The sequence below is a fragment of the Mus caroli genome, unplaced genomic scaffold, assembly GCF_978045245.1.
Source record: "Mus caroli unplaced genomic scaffold, Mus_caroli_1 scaffold_14, whole genome shotgun sequence".
Taxonomy (NCBI): domain Eukaryota; kingdom Metazoa; phylum Chordata; class Mammalia; order Rodentia; family Muridae; genus Mus; species Mus caroli.
In genome coordinates, this window is record NW_028227269.1 from 85,690,892 (window position 1) to 85,712,951 (window position 22,060).

General features: G+C 51.4%; 2 protein-coding genes across 6 annotated transcripts in view; one reads left to right on the forward strand and one right to left on the reverse strand.

Moving 5' to 3' along the window:
- Tmem63c (transmembrane protein 63C) overlaps window positions 1-10,875 on the forward strand; it is a 68,058-nt gene extending 57,183 nt beyond the window's left edge. For 4 of the 5 annotated variants that reach the window (XM_029484268.2, XM_021179426.3, XM_029484267.2 and 1 more), the window contains 6 exons: window positions 858-1,020; window positions 1,259-1,364; window positions 1,745-1,912; window positions 3,550-3,659; window positions 5,491-5,562; window positions 8,359-10,875. In XM_029484268.2, coding sequence (XP_029340128.1) covers window positions 858-1,020; window positions 1,259-1,364; window positions 1,745-1,912; window positions 3,550-3,659; window positions 5,491-5,562; window positions 8,359-8,553 — 814 coding nt within the window. In that variant the 3' untranslated portion in view covers window positions 8,554-10,875. The remainder of the gene's footprint in view (window positions 1-857; window positions 1,021-1,258; window positions 1,365-1,744; window positions 1,913-3,549; window positions 3,660-5,490; window positions 5,563-8,358) is intronic. The other variant, XM_029484270.2, reaches the window with a different exon arrangement.
- Window positions 10,876-16,877: 6,002 nt separating this feature from the next.
- Ngb (neuroglobin) lies at window positions 16,878-21,855 on the reverse strand. Its single transcript, XM_021179599.2, has 4 exons — window positions 21,510-21,855; window positions 19,985-20,096; window positions 19,296-19,415; window positions 16,878-17,824 (listed from the first exon to the last, which is right to left on the reverse strand). The coding sequence occupies exons 1-4, from the start codon at window positions 21,596-21,598 to the stop codon at window positions 17,690-17,692; spliced, it is 456 nt and encodes a 151-aa protein (XP_021035258.1). The 5' UTR covers window positions 21,599-21,855; the 3' UTR covers window positions 16,878-17,689.
- Between the last annotated feature and the right edge of the window lie 205 nt (window positions 21,856-22,060).

A 22,060-nucleotide genomic window follows, 5' to 3' on the forward strand; every position in this document is an offset into this window, starting at 1 on the left:
ACACATAGATCTCCATGGAGATGAGGCTGACTGGCACACTCATCAAAGTTGAGTTCACAGTGGTCGCCAAGGAATCCAGGTTCACAGTCATAGAAGTAAGCCCCAAGAGCATCCTGACAAGTGGCACCATGTAGACATGGCTGAGAACCCTATTTATGAATTTCCAGCTCACAGTTCCCACCAGAACACTCCTGAGGACAGACATGGGTGTATCTTATCTCATTGAGGCATACCGACTGCCTCCTTCACTCGGGGATCAGAAACACTCTCCTCCACTTCCAAGTCACCATGACCACCTTGGTATCCAGGCACGCAGACGCAGGAGTAGCCATTGATTCCATCCCGTCACGCAGCCCCACTGTGGCAAGGGCTGGAAGCACACTCATTGTGATCCCTCTCACAGAACCTTCCAGCAGATCCAGCAGGGCAGATCCAGGCGGGATGCTCGGGGTCTTTATGGTAGCTTCCTCCATGTTGGCAGGCATTCCCTCCGCAGGAATTAGTGGCAGTGTCATAGGTCAGCCCACTGTACCCAGGAGGACCTTGGCACAGGAAACCCCTTTTTCCCGGGGTAGTCACCCAAGCAGCAATTCCTTGGTGGAGATTGGAGAAGCATGGATCTTTTAGATCTTCATAGTCTTTGTCCAAAGTATGGCTATGTCCAAGCAACCTTTGTCCTGCGAAAACCCTTAGTGCATAGAATGATTCTGGCAAGACTTTGAGAGATAGCTGGTGTTGTCTGTTTATGGATCTTTATTCTCTCTGTCCTTCACTCTCTCCCTACTGTTTGTCTTTTTCTCCCCCAACATCTCTTCCCTCTGTCCTCCCACCACCTCCCACCTTCCTCCACTGCCCAGGTGCGTGTTCCTCCCAGACAACGGTGCATTCTTCATCAACTACGTGATCACAGCGGCTCTGCTCGGGACAGGCATGGAGCTGATGCGCCTGGGGTCACTCTGCACATATTGTACCCGCCTCTTCTTATCCAAATCAGAGCCAGAAAGAGTTCACATCAGAAAGGTGAGGACCAGCCCTTCTCTAAGCATAGTCTTCTGGGAGGGAAAGGAAAGGGTCATGGTGGGTGCTAGGACCCACAGTGGAGGCCTGTGACCATAGGTGGCTGTTTCTTGGACTCCAAGGTGGGAAGAAAGGTTACCTCTAGGACTGAGCTGCCAGGGGCTCTCTAGAGGAATTCCAGAAGCATGCAAGACAAGGGGAATCTGGGCAAGCTGAGGGTGACCCCTGCCTTCTGCCTTAGAACCAAGCCACGGATTTCCAGTTTGGACGAGAGTATGCATGGATGTTGAACGTCTTCAGCGTGGTGATGGCGTATAGCATCACGTGCCCTATCATTGTCCCGTTTGGTAAGTCATCTACAAGGTACCCACCCCAGAGATACACATTCTTAAATAGGAGGGGGAAACACTCTCCATAGCATCAGGCTACCTTCTAGAGCATGAGGCGATCTGGGACTGACTGTGGCAGGGAGGTGGGAGGAACAGGGCCCAGCCATGGGACTGTTTGGATGGCTGCTAACAGGGAGTATCGGTTGAATGCATGTGTGAATGAATGACATCGCTTAGCTGGCAGAATCAGTTCTAGAGGTGACAGAAATCATGTTTATAGGTCTTTCACAGCCCATCCTGGGTCCTTGTTGCCCTAACAGTGCTGGGGACCTGAGAGCAGCACAGATCTGCTAGGTTAGAGCAGCCAATAAGTGTATCCTCTGTCTTCTGGTCCCCAGGGCTGCTGTATCTGTGCATGAAGCACATTACAGACCGCTATAACATGTACTACTCCTATGCGCCCACCAAACTCAACGCGCAGATCCACATGGCCGCTGTCTACCAGGCCATTTTTGCCCCACTCTTGGGGCTCTTCTGGATGCTCTTCTTCTCCATCCTGCGAGTAGGTGGGTGCCCAGCCTGGCTTTTTGGTCCCTCCTCTGCCTGACCTCCATCCTGTGAGTCCCCCGAGACTGCCTCTGATAGAAGAGGAGAGCTTAGCAATTGCTCAAGGGATTTGGCCAAGTCCAGTGACTGCCCTGGGCCACTGTGCATGCATTAGCCTTGGCAGAACTTTGAGACAAAGGCGAAGTCCAAATGATGTGGATTTGGCTTCGAGTATAAAATGTCACATTCCTTCATTCTAAATGTAGATGGGCAGAAAATAGAAGAACAGCTCTTGGGACTCGATTCCCATGACATTTCCTCCGGGAGCCCGTACAGGAGCCTGCTTCCACGGGTTTGCCAGAACCCAGAAAAGGGAGTCAGATTCCGCAACGGTGGCTAGCCTTTCCTCGCACTTTGGTTCAACACAGGTGCTTCTGCTGTCTTGGGGAGCCCAGAGGCACCGTCCCAGTCTGGGTACTCCCAGAGGCACCGTCCCAGTCTGGGTACTCCTCAGCTCTCTCCCATCTGGGTCACTCATGTCACTAGAGTGTTCCCAGCCCCACTGCCCTCCCTCCCGTGGTAACTTACCGTATCCCCTGTGGTGTGTTTTTCTTGCTCTGTAGCAGAGTGACACCTTCCATTATATTCACAGCATATTCATTTGTTAATATCATCTCCTGCCACCTGGAAGGCATTTTTTTCCCTCTTCAATGCCTTTTTCTAAAAAAAAAAAAAAGTTTACAGGGACCAAAAGCTGTTACCCATAATTCATTCCATCTAGAGCTGTTTTTTTATTTTAATGTTTGTTTTTTGTTTTTGTTTTTTGTCTTGTTCCTGACTCTAGCTAGGCATTTGCTTAGAGGAGGGAGCAAAGTGGGGGCCTGTGTTAGTTTATTGCTGTTTATAAAATCGTGACCATCCACATTGTAACCTGCAGTCTTGTATCCTGGGTTTTCTTCTGTGCATTCTGCTCTGACTGGCTTCACGTATCAAGAGTCTGTTTGAATGCATGCCTTTCACAGACACATTGAGGGCTACAGCTTTTGTTAGCCCTCGGTGGCTGGATGGTGTTGGGGCTGTTTACTGGTTTGTGCTATTGCGTAGGCGTGCACCGGTAAGCATCATTTGGCAGTCACCTGAGACTAGAGAGTTAATTTTCCATACCGACCCTGTTAAAAAGCTGTTACCAGCTTTTATGGAGATCTGCTCAGGAGTTAAATATGTAAATGACTTTTGAATGTTGGGTTGCCTTTTAGTGTGGTTAGCAGTAGGCCAGCAGGAAAAAGAGACTGGAGGCAGAACTAGTAACTTGAAGATTCCTTTGAGAAACCATGGAAACAGGTAGTTGACAGATCAAGAGAGACTTGTTTACTGGATGTTGGCGTGGGTAATTTAGATTCACCCAAATTCTGTTTCCCATAGAACACACACTAAGCCACATTCTAAACTGGCCAAAAAGAAGGGAGGGTTGACCTTATGTCAGGCTCCTTCCTCGTTGTTGGGGGGAGGGCAGGGGTTTCTCTGCCCTAGCTCAGTGGTCCCATGGAGGTTCTGAAGCAGGTGGACCCAGGCATCTGCAAAGCAGCTCTGTTGCCCCGCCTCCACCTCACTGCAGCTTTCCAGCAGCATGCCCACAGCCTTCTCTTATCCCTGACAGGTTCCCTCCACAGCATCACCTTATTCTCCATGTCTTCCCTCATCATCTCTGTGGTCATTGCCTTTTCTGGCATTTTTCTGGGGAAGCTCCGGATTGCCCAACGGTATGAGGTAAGTCGTCAGTTTACCCTTCACACTACTGATGCTTCAGGTTCTAAGAACATAACTTTGAGATATCCTGGTAGAGGCACCTAGAATACCACAGGACAAGAGGGGGGGTGTCCTTTTCCTTAGCCCAAGGTTTGTGGGCTCAATGGGTTCATATGCCATCCAAAGACGCTGCTCCCTGCCACTCTCCAACACTTCTTCCAAACAACAGGCTGATGTTGGCCAATATCTCCCACCACATGAGTCAGGTCCAGTCACTGTAAGCACCATTGCAAGGTCTCAGAGAGTGGGGAGGAGGGAGAAACAGAGAGGGGGATGGGATAGTGGTGAATGGAGCCTGGGCTATGGGGCACTGAAGGCTGTCTGTTTAGAGGTACCCTTAGTGAGTCCTCTGGCTTTTTGGCAGGGGTACCCAGTGTAATCATCAGGCTCTGGAGATAAGAGTCATCCCACACCAAGTCAGAGCCCTGCCAGCAATGCTGAGTATCTGTGCCAGCATTTCTCAGAGTAAACATCCATGCTGCGACACTGGAATGATTTCCAATGGATAAAACATAATTTTTGCACTTCATGATTTTATACTCATCTCCCCCAAATGACTTTTTATAGTAACTACTTGTTTATAGCAGTAAAGGGTTTCCTTTCTGAATGATGGAAAGAAAGAAAGGAAGAAAGAAAGAAAGAAAGAAAGAAAGAAAGAAAGAAAGAAAGAAAGAAAGAAAGAAAGAAAGAAAGAACAATAAGCGGCACAACACCCCGCAGAGGAAGCCTTCTTGGAAGCATTTCTTCTTGCTCCCTCTGTCTGTATCTGGGACCTGGTTGGAGCACAGGCACCCATCACTATTGCTGGTTGGAGTACCAGGCTAGAGGAGGGCCACAACTAATTTTTCTCTAACACACATGTAGAACATAGATAAGATTCATTGAGGTCCCTACACAAAGACAGCAGCCAGCGCAGACTCATTTCTAAAACCCATTCCTATTATAATTGTTTCCCCCTTTGTGGTTTTGGGAACAGAACATTCCAGAAAGAATTCTTGGCATCCCAACTCTTTCTGGTTTTTGTTTTTGTTTATAAATCCGAGCTTTCTGCCCTGCCTGCTGGTCTGAATTTCTAGAAAGAAAAAGAGTTGACCAGGTGGTGGTGGTGGTGCACACCTTTAGTCCCACAGTTGGGAGGCAGAGGCAGGCAGATCTCCGTGAGTTTGAGGCTAGCCTGGTCTACAGAGCAAGTTCCACGAGAGCCAGAACTACACAGAGAAACCCTATCTCCAAACACCAAAAGAAAAAGAGGGGAGAGGGAGAGAGGGAAGAAGGGAGGGAGGAGGCCAGTTTAGAATGTGGCTTAGTGTGTGTTCTATGGCAAACAGAATTTGGGTGAATAGTAAGGAGGGAGGGAGGGAGGGAGGGAGTGAGGGAGGGAGGGAGGGAGGGAGGGAGAGAGAGAGAGAGGGGGAGAGAGAGAGGAAGAAAGTGGAGGAAGGAAGGAAAAAGGAAGGGCAGATGGATGGACAGACAGGAAGAGAGAGAGAAAGAAGGAAGGAAGGAAGGAAGGAAGGAAGGAAGGAAGGAAGGAAGGAAGGAAGGAAGGAAGGAAGGAAGGAAGGAAAAGAGAAAAAAAGAAAAGAAAAGAAAAGAAAAGAGGGAAGGGAAAAGGGGAAAGGGGAAAGGGGAAAAGGAAAAAGGAAAAAGGAAAAAGGAAAAAGGAAAAAGGAAAAAGAAGTTGAGGGGCCATGGTGGCAAGCCAGAGGCCCTGGTATGGTATGGACAGAGGGTGGGAGGGGGCAAAGGGCAGCCCCCATTCCGAGACAGACCATTCTTCCTCTCTCCACAGCAGCCTGAGGAAGAAACAGAGACTGTGTTTGATGTGGAACCAAGCAGCACCACCTCCACTCCCACCTCCCTTGTGAGTTTCTGCCTCCACCCTGGGGACAAGTTAGGAGGGTGGGGCCTTGCAGGGCTGGTACACTCCAATGATGTGGGAGGGGTGGGCACCAGTGTTTAGTGCTTGCCCTGGGTACTGGGGAGGAGCTGGGACCCCTGGGTTCCCTGTTCTGATACAGCAGGACTTGGCCCAGGTCCAAATGCTTCCGTGGCCCTGGCTGAAGAGTGGGGTGAAAACAACAGTCAATAGAAGTCACCCAGAGAGGAGAGAGCCAGAGTTGTCGTACTCGATCAATCAGTGAGAGCCAGATCTCAGACTCCTCAATCGTGTAGACGCAGGGCCATGCTGGGGCTCGGCCTCAGGACCCAAGGCTGCCTCCTGGGCACAGGCTGCACCTCCAGAGCGGTGCAGACAGAGCTGCAGGGAGCTATTGATGGACCCAGTGAATGGTAAGGCAGGGGCAGCACCCGATCGATGAGTCAGCCCTAGCCTGCCAAGAGCCAAGGCTGGACCCCAGAGTCTGTGACCAGTGGACTGGGTAGAGGCTCCCATGCCCTTTGGCTTGCCTGGATTGCAGGAGCCCTTGCCCTCATCCTTACCACATGTGCCCATGCAATCACCTATGCATATTTGAAGCTGGGCACAGGGTCCTTCATACCCCAGTGCTAGGCACCTCCAACAAGCACTGAAGAAGGGTGCCAGTGGACCTGGGCACTTGGGGAAGCTTCCCCAAGTGGGGAAGTGACCATATCATGCAACCGGAGGAATGGGAGGCAAAGTTGCCAGGTGAAACGGGGTGCGGGAAGAGCTTTGGAGCAAGAGGAAGAGGCTGGGCAAAGGCCAGAAGAGATCTGGAGTTTGTGGGGAAAAAAGAAGAGTGTTCAACATGGATATTCAGGGTAGGCAGAGTTGACATCAGCGGCCTCACCTGGCCATGTACACAGACAGACAATAGATGTGTCTGAACCCTGGTTGGGCTTCACTTGAAAGGATTAACCAAACCCAAAGCCAAACCCTTACAGCCAATGACAAATTGTCTTTGAGAAGAACCAATCAGGGAAGACTTTCTCTGGCCAATAGGATCGCTCTCGCTATTAGGGGGGTGGCGCGGGGGGGGGGGGGCTGGGGAATATAAGAACTGGAAGGCTTGCTGTTTTTCCCTCTCTGGATGAATAAACTCCTATCGTTAGGGATTTTTTTCATCCCCCCCCCCCAAGCTTAATTCTTACCATTTTTCTGTGTGGCTGCTGTGTAGGAGATTGAGCACACGGCCTTATGCATAAGCACCCCAGGAACCTACTACACTCCTGTGCTAGGGTGTGGTCAGAGTTTGAGCCAGGTCCATTTGACTATAAAATTTGTGCTTAAAGAAAAAGAAAGAAAGAAAGAAAGAATGATAGAACTTATTATTTATGCATGTATTTATTTTTTGAGACAGGGTTTCCATGTGGGCAGCCTGGTCTCGATCTTCAAGCACAAGTGATTCTCCCACTTCAGTTTCCAGAGTCCAGGGACTACACAGGCATATGCTACCGTGCCAGACTTAGACTCTTAAAAATCCTTTATGCTTTCGACAGTGGTATAGGGACATGGTAGGCAACCGTGGGGATGAGGAACCTGAGGAGCAAGACTAATGAAATCAAATGTTCAGACTCCATCACCCAGGGATGCACACTGAGACACTGCTGTACATTTTTCGAGATACCTATAGATGCGTGTATCTCTTCCAAATAGTTTGTGCTTATATATACACATATGAAATTCTATATGTATATGTGGATTTTTTGTTAAAATGAAATTCCATTGTACATACAATTTTATAACCTGTGCAATGGGCAGTGTGCTGCCACATGTATGAATTTTGATCTTTTTGACTACCCGTATTCACATAGCCCTCGTTACTCATCTTTTATAACTGGCCTAGATCCAGAACCTGTTGAGTATCTATGCTAGATTAGGACTCGGAAAGACTACAGCCAGCCCTGCAGAATGCCCCCACCTTTCCCTCCCTTCCCCATTCCCTGAAAGCTGGATGCTTGAGAGGCTCCAAGTTCAATGCTGGAGCTATAATGTATCCTAAAGTCCAGTGCGTCAACTTGGAGATATGTAATATCCCATTCATTCCTGTGGGTGGCGCTGATGAGACCACTGGGTATGCCACCTGGTTTTTTCCACTGTTCAGCTACCATTTCCTTTTTTATAGTCAAAATGTCTACGGTGTGTGTGCTTTGGCACTATGCATGTGTCTAGGTGTTTCACAGGACTGTCCCCTCACCACCTGAAGCTGTCTGTTTATACTGGAGTATGGAAAAAGTTTCAGTCTATCTTGTAATTACTGAATTTTAAAAGTAGAGAGGAGATTAAAAGCCATTGCAAGAGGCGACAGGATGCCCCTTCCTTCCCCTGGTACTCCCTGTGTCTCTCTAATCAGATGCCTTCCCTGGCATTCCTGAAACCAGCCTTCAATGTGACACTAGCCAGCTAGCACACTCAGTTTTGAATCTCTGACATGCAGCTGCAACAAAACATTCTAGCTGGTCAATGGAGGCTATTTTCTCCTGGGAACAGATAATGTGTAAATGAGGAGTCAAGAAGCCTGCCTGCCACTAAACTAACCCTGGCAACTCCAAGGTAGCGAACAGGCTTCATCTCTTGGAGTTCATTCAATGATAAAGAACAAGGCAGAGAAAGAACAAACCTGCTGGGGGCAGGGCAGGAAGAGGTGACCAGGTAGGATATGAGGAGAGAGGGTGTACCCTACCCTTGATTCTGCTATGACAGTGCCTCATCTCCCCTTCCTTTCTCTGTCCCGAGCAGCTGTACGTGGCCACCGTGCTACAGGAGCCAGAGCTGAACCTGACCCCCGCCTCCTCCCCAGCCCGGCACACCTACGGCACCATCAACAGCCAGCCAGAAGAGGGAGAAGAAGAGAGCGGTCTGAGGGGCTTTGCAAGGGAGCTGGACTCAGCCCAGTTCCAGGAAGGGCTGGAACTGGAGGGCCAGAGTCACTGATGAGGACTCCAGTCCGGGGTCAAGGGGAGAGCCTGACAGGGGGAGGCAGTAAGGAGTTTCCTTCCACAGACTTTGGGCAGCTCCTGATGGAGACATCTGCCACCCTGTGGTCCTGTGCAGAGCCTAATCTGCTGACCAGCCGGAAAGGGAAGAATGGGGTGAAGGGGGCTTATACCATGTTTCTGGGAGTGGTATCTAAAGCCCAGGACACAAGAGATTGTCTGCTGTGTGTCTTGCTGGGGTCAAGCTGATGAGAGTGTGCGTACGGGAAGAGGTAGGATGAAGCCCACTGACAGCTTCCTGGGGGTTCACCATCCCTACCCCACTCCAGCTGCCCATCAAGGATTGCTCCAGACCCCTATCCTCCACTGCAGTCTGAGCAGAAAAAGGTATGTGCACTGGGCCTTGTGAACAAGGCACCGGTGGCTGTCTCGTCACAGGTTTCCCTACAGAGCATCTAGAAACTCTACTTCACCCTCTGATCAAGGGGCCGCTGGGACAAGCCTGGGAAGTGCCTGAGGCCTTCTCTGTTTCTCTGCTCTGCTATCTACTGATCATGGTAGCTGGGACAGCTACTCAGGCTCATTAAAGGAGACCTACATGCATGTGGTAAAGAAAACCATGCTGAATCCTTGCTGGTTGATTTAAGGGTGTGTGTGTGTGTGTGTGTGTGTGTGTGTGTGTAGGGGTGGCATCGAGGAGTTCAGGAAGCAAGGTCTTCTCTCCAAAACTGGGCCATGGAAATCAGACACACATCTCTCTGTCCCAAGGATAAATGAAAAGATCCCAGAGCCTAGAGGTAGCCATCAAGACACCCTCTGCCCCATGTATGTGAGTGTTGTGCTCTAGCATGGCCAAGAGTGGTGACAGCACAGGCTGCAAACTGAAAGCACTGGCCATCCCCTACCCTCAGAAGGATTCTTCCTCTTTCACGCTGCCATGCCTGGCCTCTAGTGTGATATTGGCTCAGGAATTATGGATGCTTCGCACAGAGGTGGTGTCACCCCAGGCCTACCAGGGTTATTCAGGGGAGGAGTGATGGATGACCCCACCCCCCCTACAGAGAAGACCCTTCTGATAGGCAAGCCTCTGGCTGGAGGAGCAAGCCCCGGAAATGCTCAGCACCTCGGCCCCCTCCTGAGGTGTTCCAACTTCTGCCTCTTGAAATAAAGCATTGTCAGGACCGCCATGGAGCCTGAGCCACCTGAACCAAGGGGTCTGTCGCCCCTGAAGTTCCTCCCCAGATATCTGGGTTCCTCCTTGCTGCCTATTCACTGCAGGTGCGTCCAGACTCATTCAGCTCCAAGTGTCTCCACCCATGGCTGCCCTGAAAACAGATCACTTGGCCTGGTCTCTGCTCCCACTCCAGCCATGTAGGCAGTTCCAAGCTTCACTCCAGAGCAGAAACAGTTGCTCAAGGAGCAGGTAGAGTCATACCGCAGTTCTTGGCCCCACACGCTAGCATGGGTGATCTTTGCTGAGAGCTTGAGTCAGCTGGGAAAGAGGCTACCTCCAGTCCGTGTCAAACTTGGAATAAAGATAGAACTATGTTCAGCCAGGCCCTTATGCACTCCAGTATGCCGAGGCCCTCACCCCGGGGATTTCATCAATGAGGGAAAGAACTTCTTCATAGCTGAGTGGTCAGGCCCAACATCTAGCTCTGCTCAAAGTGGGGAGTCCACCCCCACACCCCACATTGTGTATTTGGCATGTAGTGATTTGGAATGCAACCAGAACCTAGATCGGGGCCTCTTCTCTGGGTGCTGCTTGCTGGCACCTGCCCCAGATCCCTGCAGCCCTCTCTGCTGCTGCTGGCCCTCCCTCCTACCCTGACCCACTGTAGTCCATGAAAGCTTCAGGTACAAGGGATCCTGTAGACAGTAGGGCAGGATGGCTGGAGGGCCTTTCCCCTCTGAATCTGGGTCAGATGCAGCCTGGTTCTGATGCCAATGTTGGGCAAGTGGTAGATCCCACTCTGCTCTTCCAGGAGTGTCCACCTGGCTAGACCTTGAGTTTGCAAGGTCACTAGAGGCTCTCCTCAGCATCTGCTATCCCAGCCTATTGGTCATCACCACACCCTGGCCCCATGCTCAGTCCATCACTTTGATCCCTTCTGGAGGGTGATGTCTCCCAGGAGACCCAGAATGACACAGAGCCTCTCAGAGTGGGGACTCTTACCAGGCTTAGAGCAGCCTCACCCCTGCCTGCCTGTCCCTAAGCTGCCTCTGGAAGCAAAGTGCCTATCAACAGCATTGCATCCTTGGGGGGCTGGGGGGCCTGGAAGGATGTGGACTAATCACAGCTACTACCACTAAAGGAATGTGCCAGAATACTGAACCTTCTTGTTATTAATGTATGACTGTGCCTTGAATAAACAAGTCCTCCTAACCTCTGCTGGCCTGTGCCTCTGCCTCAGGGCCCACAGGGCCTTCTCCACCTACAGGGAACCAGAGTTGTTAAGGGATAACCCCGACGTCACCAGGCTGAGGCAGCACACACCTCACTGTTGGTTACACTCTTACCTTAGTCTATTGCTGACTCTGCTGGGATCCCTTTACCCGCCCCAGGACCTTCCTGACACCAGCTCAAGGTGGAGGGGGTGGAAGGAAGGGAAGGACTGATAACTTGCCAGTTGGTTGGAGAGAGACAGGAAGTGACTCTGCCTCCTTCCTGTGCAGCAAGTGAATGCCACCCCAGAGACCACTGAAGCAGTCATACACCTGGCTGAGGGCTGAGCTGGGCCAACAGATAGGTTAGATTTCAGGTGGACACCCCCAGGTAGAATCACAAGCAGGGCTCAGGCCTATATACCTGGGGATACAGAAGAGAGGTAATCTATAGAGATGGTGGGTTTCAGGGAGAGTTGGAGGCAGTCATGCAGGCCTGGAGAGGACAAGCCGTGGCTTAAGTAAAGCTCTTGCACTTGTGACAAGAAGAGTTCCCTGCCAGGCAACATACCTCTGGGCTAGGAGACATGAGTGCTGCTCTTCTTCTCCCATGTGGCTGACACTAGGGAGTCACTTCATTCCCAGGAGGAAGACCTGAGTTCAGCATGCTGTGTAGAGCAGAATCAACTGTGGTAGGACAAGGGTAGGTTGGGGTGAGAAGGCCTCTCCCATGGCAGCTCCCCGTGGAGACAGACTATAGCCATCTCAGGTTAGCTGTTCACTGCCACCACTCCTACAGAGCCATCTCCTTAAGCACTTGACCCACCTGTGGGTGTGGGTTCAAAGCCCACTGCAGCATGAGTCAGGGCATGAGTCTAGGCCCTCTCCTGCTGTCCCTGTCCATCCCTTGTGTACCAAGTGCTTTCAAGGCTATTTCAGGAAAAGGGGGTGTTAAGGGCAGGAGGGGCAGAGCCTGATGACTATGCTTAGTGGGCTTGAGCTGCTGCAAGAGAGGGACCTGCATCCCACAAACTCCTGTAGTGTCAACTGTTTCTCAGAGGTCTCTTCTTGGGGACTACAAACCTCCAGCTTGCAGACATTGGGGCATTCGGTGAGTCTGCCACCCTTTCAGGGGGCATTGCTTAGATGGACACCAAAAGACTAGAAGACAGATTGCATGGAGGGGGATGAGTAGCCCAAAGTGGGGGGGATGCTTGGGTGCGAGATCAGATCATCTTACTTAGCAGGCATAGAGGACGGGGCGGGGGATGGGGTGAGGGGCCTGGGCGATGGGTGTATCTGACTAGGGGTGGGACTAAGAACAAGGGAAGAGGGAGGAGGCTTGGTACCTAGAATGCCAGTCACTGGGCTGTGCCCACAGGGCACTGTAGCACCCAGGCACATGCCATACTGGGCACCATCAGCCTGAGAGGAGCAGGAAGACCTAGAAGCTGTCAAACCCAGAACAGGTAGAAGCAGCTCTTGACCACCCTACCCCTGCTGTCTCTCTGCAGGCGCTTCAGGTCTGTCCTAAGGAACATCCCTGCTGGCTCAGCTGCAGGCTTCTAGGTCACTCTGTGGGAGGCCCTGGGACATGGGGGAGCAGGGATTCCAAGAAGACAAACTCCCAGCTCTGCCCAACCGAAACTGTTTCTGAACATCTGCCAGCCCCTTGGCACTGACAACGCGCAGTTCAGCATCACCCAAGCCTTCGTGCCAGCTACAAGTGGGAGTCTCCTAGATGGACCAAAGGTTCTGGGGTGGTCCCTGGTGACCTCTGTGTTACAGAAACCCTAGCTGAGTGTATCAGGCACCGCATACTCCTGCAGACCTCATTAGCCCAGGCTAGGAGTGAGTGAAGGGCACAAATCCTGTCGTGTGGATCTTACTCTGCAATAAATATGACTGTTATTTGGTCCCAAGAGCCCCATCCTGGGCCTCAGGGCCCCTTCTACTTTGTCAGCTTCAGCAACTGTTTAAGGAATCGCCTCTTCTCTCTTCTCTAAACACAGCCCAGAGTGGTTTTCATGACAGCCTGCCCATTCCTAGGCAATAGAAGGTTCCAAGCGCAATAAACAAACCTGTTACATAATGGGATGTCAGGCAGGGATAAGTGCTTTGAAGAAAGAACAGAACAAGATGAGAGAAGGGACTGACTGGAGACGGGAGGGTATTTTTGCCCTTATGGAATCCAGGGTAAGCTCCTGGGGACGGGGTGTAGGAAGAGTATGGGGTCTACAAGACAAAGCACAGGGCTCAAAGAGTAGTGAGAAGGCTGGAGGGGCGGGAGCAGAGCGAGCAAGGAAGGAGAGGGCCAAGGCAGGTTCTGAGAGGGCAGGGGTCCTTGTGGGATTCTGTTAGGACTTCAGACTTTTTCCTGGTGATGTGGGAGGCTACCAGGGATTCTGAGAAGAGTGATCTTTTGTAATTTTTAATTTTATCAGATAAGATACACATTTTTTAAAAAAAAATCTGTATATCTGCGTGTTCACCTGCATGGCAGAAGAGGGCATCAGACCCCATTTCAGATGGTTGTGAACCACCATGCGGTTGCTGGGAATTGAACTCAGGACCTCTGAAAAAGCAAACAGTGCTCTTAACCACTGAGCCATCTCTCCAGCCCACATTTTTTATTTTCCAATTGGCCCAGCTCTGTAGTTCAGCTCTTCAGTCTTCTGAGCTCTAGGATTGCCAGTGTGTGCCACCAAGCCCTGCTATCTTAATCACTCTTTAAGTATACACCTAGGCGCTGTCAAATAGATTTACCATAATGTACAGCCATCACTCCAGCCATATTCACAACCTTTCATCTCTGCACCCACAGAACAGTATCTCCTCTTCCCCTTCTCAGCTCCAAGGTCACCAAGGCTGCCCTCGTGTTCTGAGGTGACTACTGTGGACCTCAGGGGGCAGAAATCCCAACTGGGACTCTCTGTGGGAGGAGATATAGTAACTTAACTAGGATAGAGCCGAGAATAAAGAGAAAAGTGGTATAATGTGCCATCATCGGGGCTGAAGATTCATGTGTGGAGAGAGGTGAGTCAGAGAGAAATCCAGAAGCCAGGACAGCTCTAAGATGTTAGCCAGAATACTTGGCAATAGTGACATAGGCAGTAAAGAAGGCTGGGAATAGATGCCTGGAGCATGCTGCATCTTCTCATGCTGCATCTGAGATACCACTTGGTGGATGAGGAAGTTAGGCTGGGAACCTTTAAACCTCAGGGGCAGCCTGGCGTGGTGGCGCACGCCTTTAATCCCAGCACTTGGGAGGCAGAGGTAGGCGGATTTCTGAGTTCGAGGCCAGCCTGGTCTACAAAGTGAGTTCCAGGACAGCCAGGGCTATACAGAGAAACCCTGTCTCAAATAAATAAATAAATAAATAAACCTCAGGGGCAGTTGGGATGATATTTAAGCAAGGAAAAGACCAAGACTGGAAAGGGAGCAAGCTCAGATGAGGAGGAGGCTCGGAAGCTGAGCCAACAGGAGGAGGAGTGAAGCATCTACAAGGAGATGGAAGAAGCAATAGTGAGTACCAGAAGGGCCTCAGAGAGGAAGGAGGGAACCTCAGGGCTCACCACTCACAGCAGAGAACCCCAGGGCATCAGCCAAGTAGAGGATGCTGGTCCTATTGTCAACAGACAACAGAGTTCTCCCATGAGACAATGGAATAGAAAAGAGGGGAAGGATCTGGCAGAGATGGAAAGACTTAAAAGGCTTAGACAAATGCAAAGTATGGACCAGATGCAGAGCCATGACTCTGAGACCTCAGGGGACCTGGAATCCCAATCTGGTCTGGAGGAGGTGATGCTCTCATATTCTGGAGTCCAAATGTAAACAGTCTATCTAGAAACACCTAAGGAAGATCAGCAAGGTGAAGAACCCAGACCCTTGCTTAGAGACTCTCTAGCAAAGAGAAAGCAGGGCAAGGCCAACCTCGAGGTGATGCCAGATGAGGTCCCTGTGGACTTGAGACTCCGCTTTTCACAGCTGGTTGTGATTTTTCCCTAAGAAGTTTAAACATGAAGAAGTGATCAACCCTCAGTCCCGCTGAGAGGAAGAGCTAGCTGAAGGCTACGGAAGGCATGGCTCCTAAACCGAGGAAGATGGAAGTCACTGGTGGCTTCCATCAGAGCAGAGTGGAGACAAAATCTGCCCATGGTAGAGTCCCACTCAGCAGCTGGAAGGCTATTCTTTTGAAGAATTTTGCTAACTAAGGAACCAAAAAGGAGTGGGAGCCGGAGAAAGAAGGAAGAGGGATAGTTATCTCTCTCTCTCTCTCTCCCTCCCTCTCTCTCTCTCACACACACACAGAGAGAGAGAGAGAGAGAGAGAGAGAGAGAGAGAGAGAGAGAGAGAGAGAGAGAGAATAGTAATATATTTGAAGCAGAGCACCTATATATACATGGTGGCTCAAGACATGGGCCAGAGAAGGGTGTTTTTTTACCAAGCGGGTTACCCCAGTCACCTGTGTGGGCATCAGATGCCTGGGAGCATTAGGCCCGCATAGATCACAGAGTCTAAGCTGTCATTAAGTTATATGACGGGACGATATCCCACCCTGCTGCAGCCTGCTGGCTGGAGAAAATGCTTTCTGCGTAACAGTGCATACAACATTCCTAGCAGGCTGCTGAACAATGTCTGCAGCCCCGCTGCCCCCAATCCCTGCCATCCAGGCTGAACAGAAAAAACTGCCCAGCTGAGAGCATGCAAAACCCAGCTGCCACCAAATCCAGCTGCCACCAGCTTGCCACCCATCTACACTGAGAAGCCCCCAAGCCAGGGTAGCTACCCTAAGACTCTGTTCCCAGGTCAGTTATAGGCCCATCCATGGAGCCTTGAAGCCTCTAGGGAACTAACCGACGTGCTCAGACAATGGTCATTTTTCACGCTGTGCTGCTCTGTCATGCCCTAGGCTGTCACTGTCACCACTGGTCTGTGGGGTCTCACACCCTAGACCCATGGATTACTCCCTCAAGGAATACGTGCTGTTTGTCAGTCATAGCTCATTATCTTTGTGTTACTCTGTTGACAAAAACAACACGGGAGGAGAGGTTTATTCCGCCTCCTGATTCGGGAGGATTTCAGACCATCATGGCAGAGTTCACGGCCATGGTACGTGTCCTGGTGCTTCTTCATATGGTGGTGGTGACCAGGAAGGTGGTGACCAGAAGGTGGTGAGCAGGAAGGGTGGGACCAGAACTAGGGAGCAGGCTCCCACCTACAAAGGCCCACCCCTTAGTGCCTACCTTGGCAAATCAGACCCTACTTTCTACAGATCCCACAGCCTTCAAAATAGTTGCTGTAGACTTAGCAACAGGCATTCAAAACTAGCCCATTCAAACCACAGCACTGACCACCCAAGCACAAACACAAGAAAAGGTTAGATCCCGTTTAAGTTCTAAATGGGTAGTGCTGGGGACTGGGAGACTTCTCTAAGTGGCGACTTAGGGCCAGGGCTATTTTCTCGTGTTCAAGGTCACTGTGAACTCTGCATTAATGGAGAACGTCTGAGCATGGGGAACATGTGGCTATCTGGAGATCCGTGTGGCAGGTGTGGAAATGGTCTCAAGAGCCACACAGACTCCAGGTTGGAACTGTCCCCTGTCCCACATGTTCCAAGGGAAGCTGGTCCAGGTGTGTGCCCAGAGAAAAGAACTGGATCTGGTGGCCTCGTAGCTAGTCTGGACCCAAGGTACCCAGCTCCTCCACCACCATTGCCCCGGCCTCCCTTCCCAGCCCCTCCTTTCCCACCCACTCAGGCCTTGGGCCTGCTGACCCTACACCTCCTCCATCTTGTTCTTAGCCCCAGTGCTTTGTAGCTTCATCTGGTCACAGGTCAAGGCCCACAGAAGGTCCAGTCATGTAGGGTCAGCACACAGAACATGTTTATTTCTTGTGAGTTTATAAAGCCACAGCACAGAGCAAGAAAGTGTGGGTGGGTGGGGATGGGGACAAGGGCCCTCCCTACTCTATTCTCTCCCACTCATCATCCCAGGCACGAGTCCACCTCAAGCATTAAACACAGAGCTAGGGGCCCACAGCTGGAGAGCGGTGGGTGAGCAGAAGAGGGTGGGAAGACAGGATTCAGCCCTGCTACAATAAGGTGGCAGGAAGAGCCCCAGAATTCCAGGCCATGTGGGATGAGGTCACTCCTCCTCCTTGCCCTCTGGGCTCTCCATTATGGCTGGCCAGTTAGGTTTCCCCCAAAAGAATATTGGGGTGCTTCCACCAGAAATGCTGAACCAAGAGCACAAGAGGTTTTGTATGGGGTGTCTGAGCAGGGAGCCCCAATGCCACTGAAGAACGCCATCTTCTATGCTTCCCTTGCCTGAGATCCCCAGAAACACTAAAAAGTCTCTCCTCTTCATTGTTGGAAAGTAAACAGCTTGGCAGGGAAGTATCAGAGAGACTGGGCAGGCAAGGTGGAAAATTCTAGAAGCCTAGTCACTTTTCCCTCACCTTGGCAGAAAGCTTCTCCGAGAAGAACCCCCATGCCACCTCACTACCCAAATTGTTCTGCCTCCTGGGGAGAGCTAACCAGGCATGCAGCAGGACATCTATGGGGATGAGGGAAGGAAATCCACCTCCCTGCAGCTGACCAGAAGCTGAGACAGAACCCTCTCCCATCACCTCTCTAGGATGGCCAAGGGGATGAAGACCAAGGTACAGAGAGACCCTGAGGGAGAGGCTAAGACTACAACAGGCAGATCACAGACAGACACACATAGATAGGGGCACTGGCTTGTCTCTTACTCCCCATCCCAGCCTCGGCTCATGGCTTGCACCACAGCTCCGTAGAGTTGGCTCCAGGCGGTCCTTGTAGCTGGTGTAAAGTCGGGACCCAGGCACTTCTCCAGCATGTAGAGCAGGGACTCACCAACTGTCTGCAGAGGTAAGAGGTACCTAGTCATCTGAAGGCAGGACGGCATCACTCCGTTTTCAGGTGAGAAAGCTGAAGCCCTATGCCAGTAAAGGGACACGGGTTCTTTTCTCTCCCTTGCAGGGCTCATGCTGGTTAAGCAAGCCCTGAGTGCCACCCTTGTGCCCACCTTTCCCTCTTAATATGAAAATAACGTACAGTGGATACTTGTGACTACCTCAGGAGAGGGGCCTACGCATTGTCTGGATACTGTCTGCTCAACTTAACCAACTCAGTGCTTGCAGATCTCCGATTCCCTTATTGCAAAGTAGCAGTCATGAGATCAAAACTCCCATGCTGTGGAGCCAGCTAGGTGTGAGTTAAGATTATAACCAATACTCCGTATCCTGGATGACCTGGAGTAGTTTACCCTACCCCTCTGAGCTGATTCATAAGCTAAACAGAGAAAACAAAACTCTGGCTTTGGTTAAAAGCACTTAGTGTAGCAGCTACACACAGTAGGACTTATCACACAAGGTTTATTTATCCCACACATATTACTGAATATCCCCTAAGCACCAGGCATTGTGTAAATGCCCAGATGGAGAGGCAATCAGGACCATCCACACACAGAGATTTCCTACAGTGGGGTTAGGGACTTTCGAGGCAGGGGCTCCCCATAAGCCATGCCTAGAATATAAGGGGACTGAGGTAGGATGCTGTCTGTGACATGTGTCACCTTTGTGACCAGCTCTGATTAAAAGAACATTAATGCCAGCGTTGCCAGCAGAGGCTTTATAACACTGGGGTTCATGTTCCATGTTAGCAGCCTGAGTAGCACTCCTTGCTGAGACCTAGCTAGCATGAGGAAGGTTTAAAAGCTCACAGGTCGCCTTAGACATCCTAGCCCTGGTGGAGTTGACCTCAACACAAACATGACTCCAACCAGACTCCAGAGAAAAAAGTTCTGCCCAACTGAGCCCAGCCACCAGAACTCAGAAACTGCTTTAAGGGAGGACTTTCAGGGTAGTTTGATACCTATGGAAGGCTGACCAAACCAACTGATGCCAAGGGCTGCTAAGCCTTCATGGTCCCTTTTGGTGGTGGTGGTTGTTATTGTTGTCGTTTTGGTTTGGTTTGGTTTTTCTTTTTGCAAGACAAGGTCTCTCTGGGTAGCCCTGACTGTCTTGGAACTCACTCTGCAGACCGGGCTGGCCTCAAACTCACACGTTCATCTGTCTGGGATTAAAGCAGCCACTGTCACTGCTATCACCACCACCACCACCCAGCTGCCTTCATGGTTCTTCAAGGAGCCATGTTAAAGGGAACTCTGAGGCTCAAAGAGGTTAAGTCTGAGTCAGTCACATAACGGGCACGTAACTAGAACAGCCCTGTATTTCTCTCAGCCGTGAGGTAGGGGGCAATGGGTTGGGACTGGGAGAGAGCAGCAGCTGCAGGTCTGGAGCTCTGGAATGAGAAAGTACCCCACTACCCACCGAGAAGGAGCTGAGCCTCACTCCCACTGCCCGATGCTTCCTGCCCAAGCTGGTCAGGTACTCCTCCAATGAAGACAGGTCCTCCACGTTGGTCACTGCAGCATCAATCACTAGCATCACCTGTCAAGGACACAGAGGGCCCAGCACAGTCCTACCTGCTTACTACCACAGGCTAGCACCCAGGCTTCTCAACAAGGGAGGCTTTCAGAGCACTGATGTCCAGGATCAGAGGGTGGCAGGTGGCCAGTGTCTGTAAACAGTAGGCGTTCGGTATGTGCTGGCTTCACTACTGAAATCCCACCCATGAAGCCCTTCTCTTTTGAGGATCTTAAAATCTTTGATATATCTGCAGAACAATATTGCCTGCATGGAACAAAGATAAACTAAGGTGCTTTGAGGATCATGAGCCCAGCCTACTTTTCATAGGATGGTAGCCCAAAAGGGGTCAAGATCTACCAATACAATGGGAGCCAGAGGATAAGGCTGAGAGCAAAGTACTAGACTGGGTCCAGCTGGCTCGAAGACAGGGTTGGGGAGGAGGCTGGGTCCAACCCAGAGAAAAGGGCACAGTGTGTGTGTGTGTGTGTGTGTGTGTGTGTGTGTGTGTGTAGAAGCTAATCCCAAGTCCCTCTTTCTATGCTAAGACAATGATCTGCAGATCTGAAACCTCATGGCTCTCCCTCCCTCACCTTCCTAATGTGGTCCAGGAATTCTGGAGAGGAGAGACAGTCCTCAGAGCTGGAGAACTGGCGGCCATTGTACTGGAAGAGAGGCAGCAGGCTGGGTTCCAGGGCGAAGAGCCTGTGGGTTAGGAGCAGAGGTCATCAGCACAGTGAGCGGCAACTGCAGCAGACCCTGGCTGGCCAGAGGAAAGCCACAGTGCACCCCCAGCCTGGCACTACCAGCTTAGTCAATGCCCCCCTCTCTCTGAGCACTCTTCAGAGCTCAGATGAGAAAGCACAGGCTTAGGACCAGAGACAGAGCACACTTATGTCCCCAGACTCTCACATTACCTGGCAGACAGTAGCTCCTCCCTAAACAATTGAAGGCTGAGTTTGGGACAGGTAGGCATCTCAAACCAAAATCTAGGAGGAACCTTCCCTTTTGGATCAAAACTTCTCAATGCCCTTGTATCTAAGGCGGCTTAAACGGGCAATAGCATCAAGAACACACTCCTTGAACTACTGAGCACTAAGTATTTCCCATGTGGTTAACTGTGATTGAGCACACACACACACACACACCCCCATACATTTAAGCAGTGAGTTCAAAGGAGGAAACAGAAGCTCAGAGAGTTTGTTAAGCAAGCTGCCTTAAGTTACACAGTAAAGCCACAGTGGGTATCAGAATCCAGGGGAATGAGTTTAGAAAAATACAGTTGGCACAACCAAAAAACTTCAGCCTCGCTGGGGAGAGCTTGCATTTTTGTGTAACTCTTTTGTCACTGAATTTATTCCCTTTCCATGTGGGAGAGGCTTTGTAAAGTCCTGTTTGAAAGTTTTGAGCTGGCCTAGGGAGCTGCGATGAGGGAGTGTGGCCCTTTGGTGACAGAGCCTGAGGTGAGGCTGAAAACCAGCAGGCTTTCTGTGGGGTGGGCTCTCTCTCTCTCTCTCTCTCTCTCTCTCTCTCTCTCTCTCTCTCTCTCTCTCTCTCTCTCTCTCCCTCCCTCCCTCCCTCCCTCCCTCCCTCGGAGGGGGGGGGGGTGAGACTGGATGCCTCCCTCCTGGAGCTTCTCTGGTCCTAAGCCTGTGCTTTCTCATCTTACTGGTAGCTGGACTTGAGTTATCCTGGGCCAGGACTACATGGTCTCCTTCCATTCGAGCGGGAACGGGGTCCCTTCTACCGTTCTACGTGCCTGCATACCCTAACTAGCCCTTTGAGTCACTCATTTCCTCCTACCGGACCAGCTCCTGTGAGTGGCCCTGCATTTACTAGCCCCGGGACACTGAGATAATAACGGGAGGAGAGTCGGGGCATTGCATCTACCTGTCCACACTGTGGGTGCTGGTAAAGGACCCCATCGGACCTCAACCAGTTCAGATAAGAGCTACTGCTATCCGGGACAGCACCACCTGTCGCTGAGCACACACCCCTCTCTCAGAAGCACCACAGCAGGCGGGCAGTTTCTCCTCCATCAGTGACAAGCCAAGCAATCTCGAGCCCACTACGGTTAGGCACCCCTTCACTCGCACCCCAGTGCCCCGCAGCTCTCACCTGGCGAACAAGACAGTGCCATGTTCCAGAGGGCTGCGGCTCACCACCCGCCAGCTCTGCCGGATCAGCTCTGACTCCGGGCGCTCCATGCTCTCTCTCCCAGGAGAGTCGAAGGACGCAGTGATGGGACCCTCGAGGCGTGGGCGCAGTCAACGCACATGCAGCGCCATCTCCTCGGCGACGCGGGGGAGCCCCCCTCCAGGCCCAGTGCCTTAGTTGGGTGGGGCCCAGCAACTGCGCCTTTACTGGTCCAGCCCAGAGGATGCGCACGGCCAGCTTGGCCTCGGGCGCTTCCGGGGACCCCGCTTGGGCAGCTGCGCCCTACACCCCAAAGCTCCCAGAGAACCGCCCATTAAAGCTACGGTGGCTCCCACCCACTCTGGCCCAGGGAGGCTTGCGCGCTCCCTCTACACCCGCCTTAGGAAGGTACTTCCCGAGGCCTGGGAAATGTCCAGGCTTCAGAGTCTAACACAAAATTGCCGAGCCTCTGGGCTTGTTTTACTCTTGAAAAGTAATGATATGACTGCTTCTCTGGACTGGCTTGTGCCACA

Coding starts and splice junctions, on each gene's coding strand:
- Ngb (XM_021179599.2), bottom strand. CDS start 21,598: ATGGAGCGCCCGGAGTCAGAGCTGATCCGGCAGAGCTGGCGGGTGGTG. Junction 19,416..19,984: donor TCCTGGACCACATTAGGAAG/GTGAGGGAGGGA, acceptor TGTCCTTGACAG/GTGATGCTAGTGATTGATGC. Junction 17,825..19,295: donor TGAGGCTCAGCTCCTTCTCG/GTGGGTAGTGGG, acceptor TTACCTCTGCAG/ACAGTTGGTGAGTCCCTGCT.